General features: G+C 39.2%; 1 protein-coding gene across 1 annotated transcript; it reads left to right on the forward strand.

The window, feature by feature from the left end:
* The first annotated feature begins 3,904 nt into the window (after positions 1–3,904).
* On the forward strand, positions 3,905–11,751 carry LOC115506349 (cytochrome P450 7A1). Its single transcript, XM_030304325.1, has 6 exons — positions 3,905–3,984; positions 5,759–5,999; positions 6,889–7,466; positions 8,958–9,088; positions 10,447–10,622; positions 11,452–11,751. Exons 1-6 carry the CDS (start codon positions 3,905–3,907, stop codon positions 11,749–11,751), a joined length of 1,506 nt encoding a protein of 501 aa, XP_030160185.1.
* Positions 11,752–12,979: the final 1,228 nt, after the last annotated feature.

Genomic DNA, 12,979 nt, shown 5'->3' on the forward strand with positions numbered 1-12,979 from the left:
CAATTGTCTGGCCACATTCACAGTTCATTTTATTTAAAGCAATCATACTGATGTGCAAGTTCTTCATAAACCATGTTTCCTGCATTTCTTTTTTTTTTAATATGAAATTTATTGTGAAATTGGTTTCCATACGACACCCAGTGCCCATCCCAACAGGTGTCCTCCTCAATACCCATCACCCACCGCACCCCCACCCTCCCACCCCTCCCATCAACCCTGTTTGTTCTCAGTTTTTAAGAGTCTTATGTTTTGGCTCCCTCGCTCTCTAACCTCTTCCCCCCCCCCCCCATGGCCTTCTGGTAAGTTTCTCAGGATCCACATAAGAGTGAAAACATATGGTGTCTGTCTTTCTCTGTATGACTTATTTCACTTAGCATAACACTCTCCAGTTCCATCCACGTTGCTACAAAAGGCCAGATTTCATTCTTTGTCATTGCCACGTAGTATTCCATTGTGTATATAAACCACAATTTCCTTATCCACTCAACAGTTGATGGGCATTTAGGCTCTGCATTTCTTAATAGAAACTACTGACACGTGTCATTAGCTGACATAAGTTGATAGCTGTAGTTGTCCTTTTTACTTTCTGTTCCTCTCGTCTGAGTTTCCTTGTTTTGTATACGTCTGTTCGTGGCCATGGGGTATCGACTCAGGCCTTATATTCTTTGAGGCTCAGAACAAGGTTTTTCCTCTGCATAGCAGCATATGCTCTCTGCTACTATCTACAAAGAAAGAGGAAATTGACAGGCAATGGAGGGATTAGAGAGTTTAGAGAAACTCGGTTTATCACGCCTGGCCTTCTGGCAACTAGAGTATCCTTCTTTGGGCATCAGGGCATTTAGTCGTCCCCCCCACTGCAGCAGAAGCCCCACAGGGTCAGGGCTCACAGCTGCCTAACAAAGCACTGTGTCCCCAGTGTTGATGTAGTGCCTGACACGAGTAGTAGGGGCTCAGTGTGGTGTGTATGAGTGTGTGTGTGTGTGTGTGTGTGTGTGTGTGAGAACGAGCATGAGTGTGTGAGTGTGGAACCAGAGAGAGCAGGGAGGCAAAGACGACAAAGAGAAGTTTCACATTTTGAAACATAGCAGAGAATAAAAAGCAAGCAACGGGCTTTCCAACTCAGCTAGCATTTACTTAATGCCTGATGCTCTGAACACCATGCTGAACACACTGAGATGTCCTAAAATTCATGTATGAAATTTTTACACCCTTAGGCATCAGGAGAGCTTGTAGGGATTTCCATGAAGTTTACGGATTGTTTTGACAACTGTAACAAGCATCTAATTCCCACTCATTGGATTAGAAGCAGGATGTTAGGGGTGTGATGGAGGTTATTTGTGGACATATGACAGCAGCAGGAAGTGATATCCTCAGAAGGAACACATAAGCCGTATATAACATGAAAAAATATGAATATTTGTATTCAAGCCATTGCTTTCCCTCAGCCAACTGAAGGAAACTGTGTGTGTGTGTGTGTGTGTGTGTGTGTGTGTGTTTCCGGGCTGTTGTTGTAGAGAAGAGGGATAGCAAGTAAAGGAGTAAAAAGAATAGATCAGGGTAAGGAAAACGGAGATAAATACTAACCAGGCTGTATTTGAAAGGAGTTGGTAGGATTATAAGAGGTGGTAGGGAGGACAAAACTTCAGAAAGTTTGCCTGGGGTTGTGAATGTATTTCCCCTTCACCATTTGAAAATCTTTAATTTTGACATAACCATAGATCGACAGAAAGTTGCAAGATGATAGTAAGAGGTCCCATGCCCCCTCTCCTTTAGGTATTTTGCTTGTTTTCATTTGTTTGAGGGGCAATTCTAAAGGGCTTAATTGTTCAGATATTAGGTTGGTGTTTTCTCTGTGATAGCCTGCCGTGACATTCCATACAACCCATCCCTGTGTGTTTATATGTGATTCACCAACCATTTCCATGTTGTCAAATCCAGTGTTGGTCATTTTTTTCAACCTCCAGGTAGTATGTGATAGTTAATCACTGATCTCTCTTCAAATGCATTCTCCTTTTGCTTCCTGTGACACCACATTCTCTCGATTTTCTTCCTGGTTCTTCCTTACCCTTCTCTTCGCCTGCTCTTTGACCTCAGTAAGTGGAGTGTTTTGTGGCCTGATGTTGGGCTCTGTTCTTTTCCTGGCCTTTATGGTCTCCCTTGGTGATCTTGTAAGGTCTTTTGGCTTTAAGTACCACCCAAATGCTGAAGGCTTGAGGTTTCTATTCCCAGCTTGGTTTTTCTTCCTAGCTTCAGACTCTTTCAAGTTCAGTTGTCAACTTGGCAACACATAGCAATCTATAGAACTAAAGATTGTATTTTGACCCGTTGCCCTCCAAAATCCGTCTCTCTCTACTCTAAAGCATCGCTGTATACGAACTAGCTCGTGTCTACGTCAAGCTCTTTGTATCTTAACCACGTTTCCTCTTATTGCCTCTGTTTGTTTCTGGTTCTTAGACATACCAAGTTCATCCTTGACTCAGGACCTTTCATGTGGTGTTCCCTCTTCCTGAAATTCTTTTCCTTGTGGTGCGCCCGGGTGGCTCAGTTGGTTAAGCATCAACTTTGGCTCAGGTCATGATCTTACAGTTCGTGGGTTTGAGCCCCGCATCGGGCTCTGTGCTGACAGCTCGGAGCCTGGAGCCTGCTTGGAATTCTGTGTCTTCCTCTCACTCTGCCCCTCCCCCACTCGTACTCTGTCTCTCTCTGTCTCTCAAAAATAAACATTAAAAAAATTAAAAAAAAATTAAAAGTCTCTTCCTTCTGATTCTCACTTGACTAATCACTTCTTGTCATTCAGATCTTAAATGTCACCTCCTCGGACAGCCCTTCCCTGAACACCATGTCTAAAGTTGCTCTCATCCCCGATACTCTCTACACCGTGTTTTATTTTATTCATAACACTTATATTTTAATAGCTGTCTCTCTACTGAGAGTCTCCATTAGATTAGGAAACCTGTCCATCTTGTTAACACCTATAACCAGAATACTTTTGAAGAATTCTTGGCACAGAGTAGGTGCTCAAGTAATATATATGTGTGTTGAAATAAAATTTAGAAGGATACATACCACACAAGTTAATGGTTGTTGGCTCTGAGTGGGGAGTAGCAGGGAAGGTTAGTTATAAATTGACTTTCACTTTCTACCAAGATAGGTTTCAGTTAGTCTTAAATTATTTGAAATGAAATTGCATTACTTTAACAACTAGAAAAAGTAACAATGTATTTTCAATGAGCAAAAATGGTTGATAAAATTTTGGTGCTTAAAATAAACTGTTGAAGTGGCAGGTGGACTTATGTGGGACACCTGCTTGAGAATGTTAGGTAAGTAATGTGTTACTATATATAGCAAAATATTTATGATTTTGTGAAAGCGCTGAAACGTGAAGCAGCAGAAACATTTCACCCAGTTCTCTTTCCTTTGAACTTGACCACGATTATCTCTTGCAAATCATTTAAATTGATTTCTTCTTCAAAAGGTAACAAGATCTACTCATTAGCTTGATGATAATGTATGTTTATTTTTCTTTAAATTATTACATTTTACATTGCTATTTGATATCCTGAACACGTTTATGTTTTGTTCTTTTTATAAGCATACTAAACTCGCAATATTAGCTGTTGTTGCCAGGTCTGAATGTTAAGTCAGTGTATGTTTGAGAGACCTTCAACTTATCAAGTATTCCAGGTCTCTGATTGTTTTGGAACCTCTTCTGATACCTGTGGACTTAGTTCAAGGCCAGTTGTTTTTTTTTTTCTAATAAGATGAACAAATGGTTAATTGTTTGCTTTGGTCACTCAAGTGTAGGATCCTACCTTATATAAAAGTCTAGCTAGAGTCTCTGTTCGGTGACATCCTTACCTTTCTAATCAGAGAGTCGGATTAGAGTTTGCACTAGATTTGTAAAATGATGACCGTATCTTTGATCTGGGGGATTGTGGTAGCAGTGTGCTGTTGTTTGTGGCTTATTCTTGGAATGAGGAGAAGGTAAGGAAGGTTTTATCTTTAAATTGCATTTTAGTTCATTCATTTAATAGTCTTTTACCTTCATGGTTATATAATAAATTTGGTGTTCTGCACTTATACTCATTAGCATTTTCTTCTTTAATTAAAAAACTTAAAAATTTTACATTAATTAAAATTTTTTAAGTGAGACCTTATATCTAACAAAAGATAGAATGACAGTGTTTCCCTTTTAGTTTTGACATATCCATGGTCATGCAAAAATGTACAAACTTGTTAAACATACCCGCCAAACTTTATAAGGTCTCTTTGCATGTTTATGTGTGTCTGTAAAGATGAAGTCTGGATTAGTAAGGATACAAATGGTAAGTGGGGTCTGCAGTGGGAAGGGTTTCTTTCTAACATGAGGGTTAAAAAGATGCTCTGTTAGTTCTTGGGCATCGTATAGACTCAGCCTAGGTTTGGACAAGAGCACAGAGCCTGCATTGATTATTCTGTCACTTTCTTCTCATTAATGATAATCAACCATGCGACATTGGGAAACTGCTACATATATATACTATCACTTTTATTTGTGTGTCGTTTATAATTGGTTCAAGCATATAAGAAGTACCAATAGAGTCACATACATAGCCATATTTCTTTACCTTCTGATTGGCTCAAAGAGTATTTGGGGGAGGGGTATGTAAGTATTCTGTTATATCAGTCTCCAAAAGACGGAATTACCCGAAATATGTCTTCGGCTATGTAGATTGCTATGTGTTGTCCGTCTTTTACAAGTTTTTTGGTGTGTGTGCTTTAAGGTATTTTAATTCAGGCCTGATAATTTCTAGTTTTAGTGAACCTTACTTATCTTTGAACTACAATGAAAATAATTATTTTATGCTAAGTAATTCTGTCAAGAGGGATAGGAGTTTATGTTGGAAAATTAATGTTGATGTTATTTAATAAAAACATTTAAAATAGCATGAAAGACTGTGTTGGGCCACCTGGGTGGCTCAGCTGGTGAAGCATCTGACTCTTGGTTTCAGCTCAGGTCGTGATTTTATGGTTGTGAGATTGAGCCCTGCATTGGGCTCTGTGCTGGGCATGGGGCCTGCTTGGGATTCTTTCTCTCTCTCCCTCTGCCCCTCCCTCACTTACACTCTATTAAAAAAAAAAAAAAAAGACTGTGTGTCAACTATACTTGAAAAAAGATGCAAAAAAATAGCATGAGTGTTGAATCACAATTGATGATCCTGTCAACACTTACATAATTTCATCTTATAATAACCTAATTTTTTAAATGAGATTCTTATTGTCAAATATCACTATAGAATGATATCTTTAAGTTATGAAGATTCTGAGCACTTCAATTTTGCCATCTTCTCTGCAATTCAGTATTCTATATCTTTAAGGGTAACAATAAAAGAAAACATTCTGAGATACTCAGGCCAATGATGCTTAGAAAAAATATAAACACTAGAATGTAGGTAGTTTCATCTGTACTGAGAGCAAGAATCTTGTTGGCCTTGTTGATTCTTTTATCCTCATCACTGGGAAAAATGACTATCATTTAGTAGACAATAAGTTTTGTGGAATGCATGGATGGATGGATGGATATAGCAATCATTTTCATGTTACTAAGTTAATACAACCCATTATTTTAGTAAAAGATGAGGGCCCCAGAGACAAAAAAACTATCTAGAACTGTAGAGAGCTTTGAAGCTGACAGTCAGTAGTAAAAGTTTAAAAACCAGGTGTAAATAAAAAAACAATGTGTAATTTCTCATATCTATCATGTATTTGTGTCTGACAGACAGATGGGTGAACCACCTCTGGAGAATGGGTTGATTCCGTACCTGGGATGTGCTCTGCAATTTGGGGCGAATCCTCTTGAGTTCCTGAGAGCAATTCAAAAGAAACATGGTCCGGTTTTCACCTGCAGATTGATGGGAAACTATGTCCACTTTCTCACGAATCCCTTGTCATACCAGAAAGTGTTGTGCCATGGAAAATACTTGGATTGGAAAAAGTTCCACTTCACTACTTCTGCAAAGGTAACCCGTTTCCCGTGTGTATAGCATTCTGCTTCTTTGTCTTCTACTTCTGAACATGTCAGTTTACTTAGCATTTTGATGCACTTAGACTTAAAAAATAGAGGTGGCGAAGAGGGTTACCCTTACACGGAGATTCTTAGAAATACAATAGATCCAATTAGATATAACCTCTTGGTACTAGTCATTTCCAAAGTCAAAATAGGCATAGATTTGTCATTTCTTAACTACCTAGACTGAGAGAAAAATGGAATATTTTGCTGAGCCACATGGCACTGTATCAGTAAGACAGGTACAAACTCACTCTTGTCAACGATGTCTACATGACTCCCAGAGCACATGTGGTGGGAACTGACCCCTGAACAACTGTTTTGCCACACTCTATGCCACACCGGGTTGTTCAATTTTGTTAAGCAACTGATCAGATATTTTGGTATCGCTTAGCTATAATCTAAGAGGCTCCTTAATAGAGAAAGGAGTTAGCCAATATTTAGTGAGTCTCTGCAAGGAAGTATTAGACACAGTCTCTGCTCTAAGCAGATTAAAGTCTGGTAAAGTACATCTACAAAAAATATAGAAGAGAACTGATGACTAAGACAAATATAGATTAGTACCAAATTAACCTTCCAATAGATGCAGTAGCATAAGAAAAGTAAGAAATAGGCAACTTGTGTGGGTTGAGGGATATTCCACTGAAGAACTGGAATTTCAACTTGGCTTTTCAGGAAGCCATGTATTTGAAAAGTTCTCTGTATGTGGAAAGGCCAATTTCCCTCCTTCCCTTTTTTTTTAACAAGTAGAAGATTATAAAAGCATCTCATCTGTTTTTCAGCCACTTTCTAGCACTGCATCAGGTTTAATCTCTTTTCTCACACATTTCATCTATCATCAGGTATTTGGGCACAGAAGCATTGACCCAAGTGACGGAAATACCACTGAAAACATAAACAAAACTTTCATCAAAACCCTGCAGGGCGATGCCTTGAATTCCCTCACAGAAGCCATGATGGAGAACCTCCAACTTGTCATGAGACGTCCACTGGTAGCTAAATCAAACACGCCTGCCTGGGTGACAGAAGGGATGTATTCCTTCTGCTACCGAGTGATGTTTGAAGCTGGGTATTTAACCCTCTTTGGCAAAGATCTTACAGGGCAAGATGCACAAAAAGCACTTATTCTAAATAACCTTGACCACTTCAAGCAGTTTGACAAAATCTTTCCGGCTCTGGTAGCAGGCCTCCCCATTCATGTGTTCAAGACCGCTCACCATGCTCGGGAAAAACTGGCAGAGGGCTTGCGACACGAGAACCTCGGAAAGAGAGACCACATCTCAGAACTGGTCAGGTTTCTGAATGATATGCTTTACACCTTAGATGACATGGAGAAGGCCAAGACACACCTCGCTGTCCTCTGGGCATCACAAGCAAACACCATTCCGGCGACTTTCTGGAGCTTATTTCAAATGATTAGGTAACGAGCCACGTATCCGTTGGTTTCTTTATTTGAATAGAGCGAAGAAAATCTACTATTTTCACTTAAAAAAAAAAAGAGTCATCGTACTTTGTCATGCTGTCAATCAAGAGTGTGACATTTACGTTATAAGTGCTTAACAGGTATCAGCTCATTCAATCCACATAAAAACATAAGCAAATGTGACTGGTAAATGGCATCTTGTAGAAGCGGAGACCTTCCTAGGGGAAAAGAACACACTATGTAGGGTCAGTTCAGGCCGCCTGGGCCCAGAGCCCTGGCTTTCAACCTCAAGCTGTTCCTCATGACGCCTACTTAAGTTGATGAATTCTGTCTTCATAATCACAAAAATATATTTAAGCGCTTCTGACTTCTGGACAGGAAGAGGGCAGTACCTATGCCTTATTCATTTGTGCATCAATAGTTTGTTTTTTTTTTTTCGCTCCCTTATGACTTCTTAGAGTTTATCTCACCAACTATGATAGCTGTGGATCAGTCATATTATTATTAATCGTTATTGATGGGATTTAGCTAGATTTTGCCTTTTAAATGTATGTAATGAAAACACTGTGTGTAATATACACTTTACATAACGTGATTTTCTTCCCAAGTGTTTTTAGCAATTTGCCATTCAAATTGTTTACTGAATTATCCCAGTTAAGTTGAGTGTTTCGTGTCACACGGATACAAAACTACTATTCTGTACCATTGGGAAAACCAAATTTCCACTGATGGTTGACTATGCTATGCCTTTAATATAAAAAATATCTAGAAACAATTTCAGATATAAAACCCCATTACAAATCTGCCTCAGATGTTAAATGGCTTCCAAAGTTTTTACTTGAGAAAGCTCTATCCAGAATAAATTTATATATTTACCGTAAGGTTACAACATCAACGTAATATCATCAAGGTAATAGTAGCCATTTTATGATAGCCACACATATACTTATGAGACTCAATTTACTGCAATCGTGTTCTATAGATCCCTTCCCATGGCATCTACTAAATGTCCATGCACTGAAATGAAGTGCCATTCATTTTACAAGTCAACACGCTAGAACAATAACTTATAATATGCATGGAAGAGCTATTGTTCTACCTGAAATCGCGGTATGGATTTTTAAGAGTAAATTCAGATTTCCATTTGCACTCTATAATTGTTATCTTAGAGGCAATTTTCCTCCTCCATTGCTATGTGTGTGACTGATTTGGCCAGGTACTCCTTATTAGAATCATTTATAGAAGTATGCCCCAAGTTTTACTTCTATGTCGCAAGGCCTTGTAAGGCAACGATTCTTGCGAATATCCAAGGACTTAAACACAAGTGCAAAACGGAGTAACAAGTAACTGCGAATGCCCCTTCCCCACCTTCTCTGGCGTCTTGGCCGCCTCCTTAAAAGAAGGGGAAAACTCCTATTTGTTGGCAGCTCCTTTGGTATAGACACCATTTATTTTCTGCACATCTTTTCTTTTCTCAACATTTGATAGGAGCCCTGAAGCACTGAAAGCAGCCACTGAAGAAGTGAAAAGGACCCTAGAGAATGCTGGCCAAAAAATCAGCTTTGAAGGCAGTCCTATTTGTCTGAATCAAAGGCAACTGAATGAGACACCAGTGCTAGGTACGTTTACTATGTTACATTTCATTGACTGTGCGCCACAAACGGTAATCGTCAACGTGCATTACGTACTTACTTTGTAAGCATGAAGCTAAGTATTTCATGTGTGTTGTCCTGTTTGAGCCTCACAGCAATCCTATGACTGGGGACTAGTTTCTGTATAACCAGAGAGGAAATTGATATTTAAAGGTTAAGTTCTGAGCTGGGATAGAATGGTGGACCCAGAGACAGTGTTTATGTGGGACTCCTGACCCTACATTCTCAACTGTGTCTCTGCCCTGCCCGACTCTTACCACTCATGTCACGATTACTGGGAGCATATTATTCATTTTCATGGAACAAAGAGGAAAAAGTACCATCAAGAAACCACAATTAGCTGCATGGGTGGACTGATGGGATTGAAGGTTGTTTTACTTTTCTTATCTTTGCTTCTCCGTGTTTTACAGAAATACGAAAGTATTCTATGTGTGTAGTGATAAAGAGTTTTCTTCTTGTTTTTGTTCCTTTTCTCTTGAGGAAAGAAACCAGTGTATGCAATTAGGGGCAGCAGGCCTTAGTGGAGGTGACCATGAGGCAAGAAGCATAGATCCTATGTTGGGTTGTGCCCACCATGGATGACCCCCAGACATGTCGCTTCATTTTGGGGGGTCTTGCTTTTCTCATTTGTAAAATAAAGCTGCTAACACGCTATGATTTTATATACAATCATGTGATGAGCACCTAAAACACGAGAGTTAAAAGGACAGAGGCTAGAGGATCAGGCTAGACCTTCGCATGAGATCTTCATATTTTAGCTACTTTCAGGGTGGTTCTTTCTGCCCCTTTACATCATACAACGTCAGAGTGTAGTGATGAAAATGGGTTCTTGGAAACACTCAACGGTAGCTGCGTTAAAACATCCGGGAAAATGTTTCCATATAAAAAGGTTAGCAGTATATTCAATCTCAAAAGTAATTAACTTTGACTGATTCACATGAAAGTGATTCACTGATTTTTCTGTTGTATTGGATGTCTAGTGTCAGATAGAAATAAGATGATTTTAGCTATAAAATTATGGAAGTCTAGTTCCCATTGGTGTCCAAGAAGATTATATCTTGATCAAATGATTATTTCAAACTCAGATTATCAGATTAAAAATCACATTCAGACACAAGTGAATCACTGGTTATAGCACAGAGGCAACAGAATAAAGTTTGGGAAGGTTTTATCTGGCCGGCTGTCCCGAGTTTGTTCAACTTTGTGTAAGAGGTTGCTATCAGTATTTCAGACTCCATATTATGAGGCCTTTGAATACATGACTTGTTCTTCCATTCATCCTTCTTTCCCTCCTTCTCCTTCTTGCTTCCTTTAACAATATTTAGATAGTATCATCAAGGAGTCTCTGAGGCTTTCCAGTGCCTCCCTGAACATCCGGACGGCTAAAGAGGATTTCACTTTGCACCTCCAGGACGGTTCCTATAACATCCGCAAAGATGACATCATAGCTCTTTATCCGCAGTTGATGCATTTAGATCCAGAAATCTACCCAGACCCTTTGGTAAGTGACTGTTAATCCCAGTTCGATACCCAGGGGAGGCCTACCCAGATGGAAATAAAGAGGAAATTTATCACTGCAGAATTGATTTAACCATTGAAACCATAGATGGGCATTGCCTCCTGAATTATGTCCAGTATTCATATATGTTGGAAAACCTGGAGGCTGGCCTGAATTTTAAAATTCCTGGTATTTGTCATCACATCATCTTTGCCTGATTTTGTTTGCAGTCATGATAAGAGAGTTGCTGGCTTCCTTTTTCCTTAAGTACTGCTCCCGAATCCAGGAAATTAGAAGCTAATATATATATTGGCTCTTCTAGTTTCTAATCTGAACTTGTCCTTCTTGTCCTGCCTAATAGAGGAACTAGTCACCCAGGCAGGATGGAAGGTATTATAAAGCTTTTTCTGTTCCCGTCGGTTCTTGTTAAACTCCTATTTCCTATTACTTTCTGAGTCAAGGTGGGGAATTTGCTAAATTACCCACAGATTGGATTAAAAACGAGAATGACTCGTTGGAGCCTCCAGGTCAAGCAAGAGACAGATTCCTTTAAAACTAGCTGATAGAGGGGCGCCTGGGTGGCGCAGTCGGTTAAGCGTCCGACTTCAGCCAGGTCACGATCTCACGGTCCGTGGGTTCAAGCCCCGCGTCAGGCTCTGGGCTGATGGCTCAGAGCCTGGAGCCTGTTTCCGATTCTGTGTTTCCCTCTCTCTGCCCCTCCCCCGTTCATGCTCTGTCTCTCTCTGTCCCCCCAAAAAATAAATAAACGTTGAAAAAAAAATTTAAAAAAAAACTAGCTGATAGATTTATTTTCTTTGTATTTTTATTGCAGACTTTTAAATATGATCGATATCTTGATGAAAATGGGAAGACGAAGACCACCTTCTACAGCAACGGAATCAAGTTGAAGTATTACTACATGCCCTTTGGGTCAGGAGCGACCATATGTCCGGGAAGACTATTTGCTGTGCAGGAAATCAAACAGTTTTTGATTCTGATGCTTTCCTATTTTGAACTAGAGCTTGTGGACAGTCATGTTAAATGTCCCCCTCTGGACCAGTCCCGCGCAGGCTTGGGCGTTTTGCCGCCACTAAATGATATCGAGTTTAAGTATAAATTCAAACATTTGTGAACATACGGTTGGCAAAAGAGGACGAGAAATCACGTGACTGGCCTGCATCACACCATCACGTATCAGTCCCTCTGGACAGTCACATTTGGCCGTGGTGGCACTGATTCACAGGTCAACGTGCTTGTAAATCTTAACATTTTGGTGACAGTTCCCAGATGCTATCTCAAACTGTGCTAGCGAAAAAAACTGGCTTCTAGAAGCACAATACTTTGTTTTCATTTGAATAAGTCAGTGAATGTTCATACAGCCAGGGACTGAAGTTCGTTATTTTCAAAAAAAAAAAAAAAAAGTCTTTCCTCTCCCCCACCCCCAGAATGAAGATATTCCAATTGGCAAATGGTTTTATTTTTTTTTCCTAAGGAAATGATTTCATTTTTATAAAAACCACCCAACAATTATGTAGAAGGTACAGATTCACGTTTTAGTGAAACAACATGATGTTTTGAGTAGATATGGGATATCTAGTTGTTTTGTTTTGTTTGTTTGTTTTTTTTTAGAGTATAACCCTTTCATTGTCCAGCACCTGTGACAGATTCATGTCATTCTAAAGGATACAGGAAGTTTAGAGCATTAGCCCTTTTAAAGGAAAAGGAGGGGGTAGGCACACCCAGAAGTAAGCAAAGATCTTAACGCATGGTAAATGTGCTGCTCGTACAACCAAGCCCACACCTGACATGCTCCCACCACAGTCAAATGTAGATGCATATTATAAAGATATTTCAAATGGTTTTATCGTGCTTCTTAATCAAAACAAAATGTTTTTTTTTTTTTCAGTGTTCCCTATAGTATTCAGGGCTTTTAAAATGATGACCTTGAGATCCTAAACACATTAGAGATGGTTTCAATATTCTCTAGGGTTGAATGTACTTTTGCTGGAAACTCTAATGTCTACATCAGGTTTCAACTATTTTATCTATGTCTTCATCAGATTTCATGTGAATGAGAAGATTGTTTTCAGAGAAGGCAGTTTTTTCTGGTATTACTAAACATCCATCAATGAAGAGAATGTAGCTCTCATGTGATATCTTTTAAAATAAAAACTAGATGAAAATGCTTAAAACAACTTTGGATATAAAACATGCAAAGAGTTCGTTAACTATAGCTCGACATTGGGTTTTATTTAAATACGTTTTATCTTTAAGTGACTTGTAGCTGAAGGAAGAGTAATTGTGGGCTATATGGTAGTGTTTAACTCCTGTATACAACAGTGCTTTGGTAAAATATTTGA

Source organism: Lynx canadensis, chromosome F2 (genome assembly GCF_007474595.2).
Source record: "Lynx canadensis isolate LIC74 chromosome F2, mLynCan4.pri.v2, whole genome shotgun sequence".
NCBI lineage: Eukaryota > Metazoa > Chordata > Mammalia > Carnivora > Felidae > Lynx > Lynx canadensis.

What these genes read in the sequence shown, in the direction of transcription:
- LOC115506349 (XM_030304325.1), top strand. Translation starts at nt 3,905, where the DNA reads ATGATGACCGTATCTTTGATCTGGGGGATTGTGGTAGCAGTGTGCTGT. An exon ending in ATTCTTGGAATGAGGAGAAG is followed by an intron (nt 3,985 to 5,758) that starts GTAAGGAAGGTT and finishes TGTGTCTGACAG; the next exon opens with ACAGATGGGTGAACCACCTC. An exon ending in GAATGAGACACCAGTGCTAG is followed by an intron (nt 9,089 to 10,446) that starts GTACGTTTACTA and finishes AACAATATTTAG; the next exon opens with ATAGTATCATCAAGGAGTCT.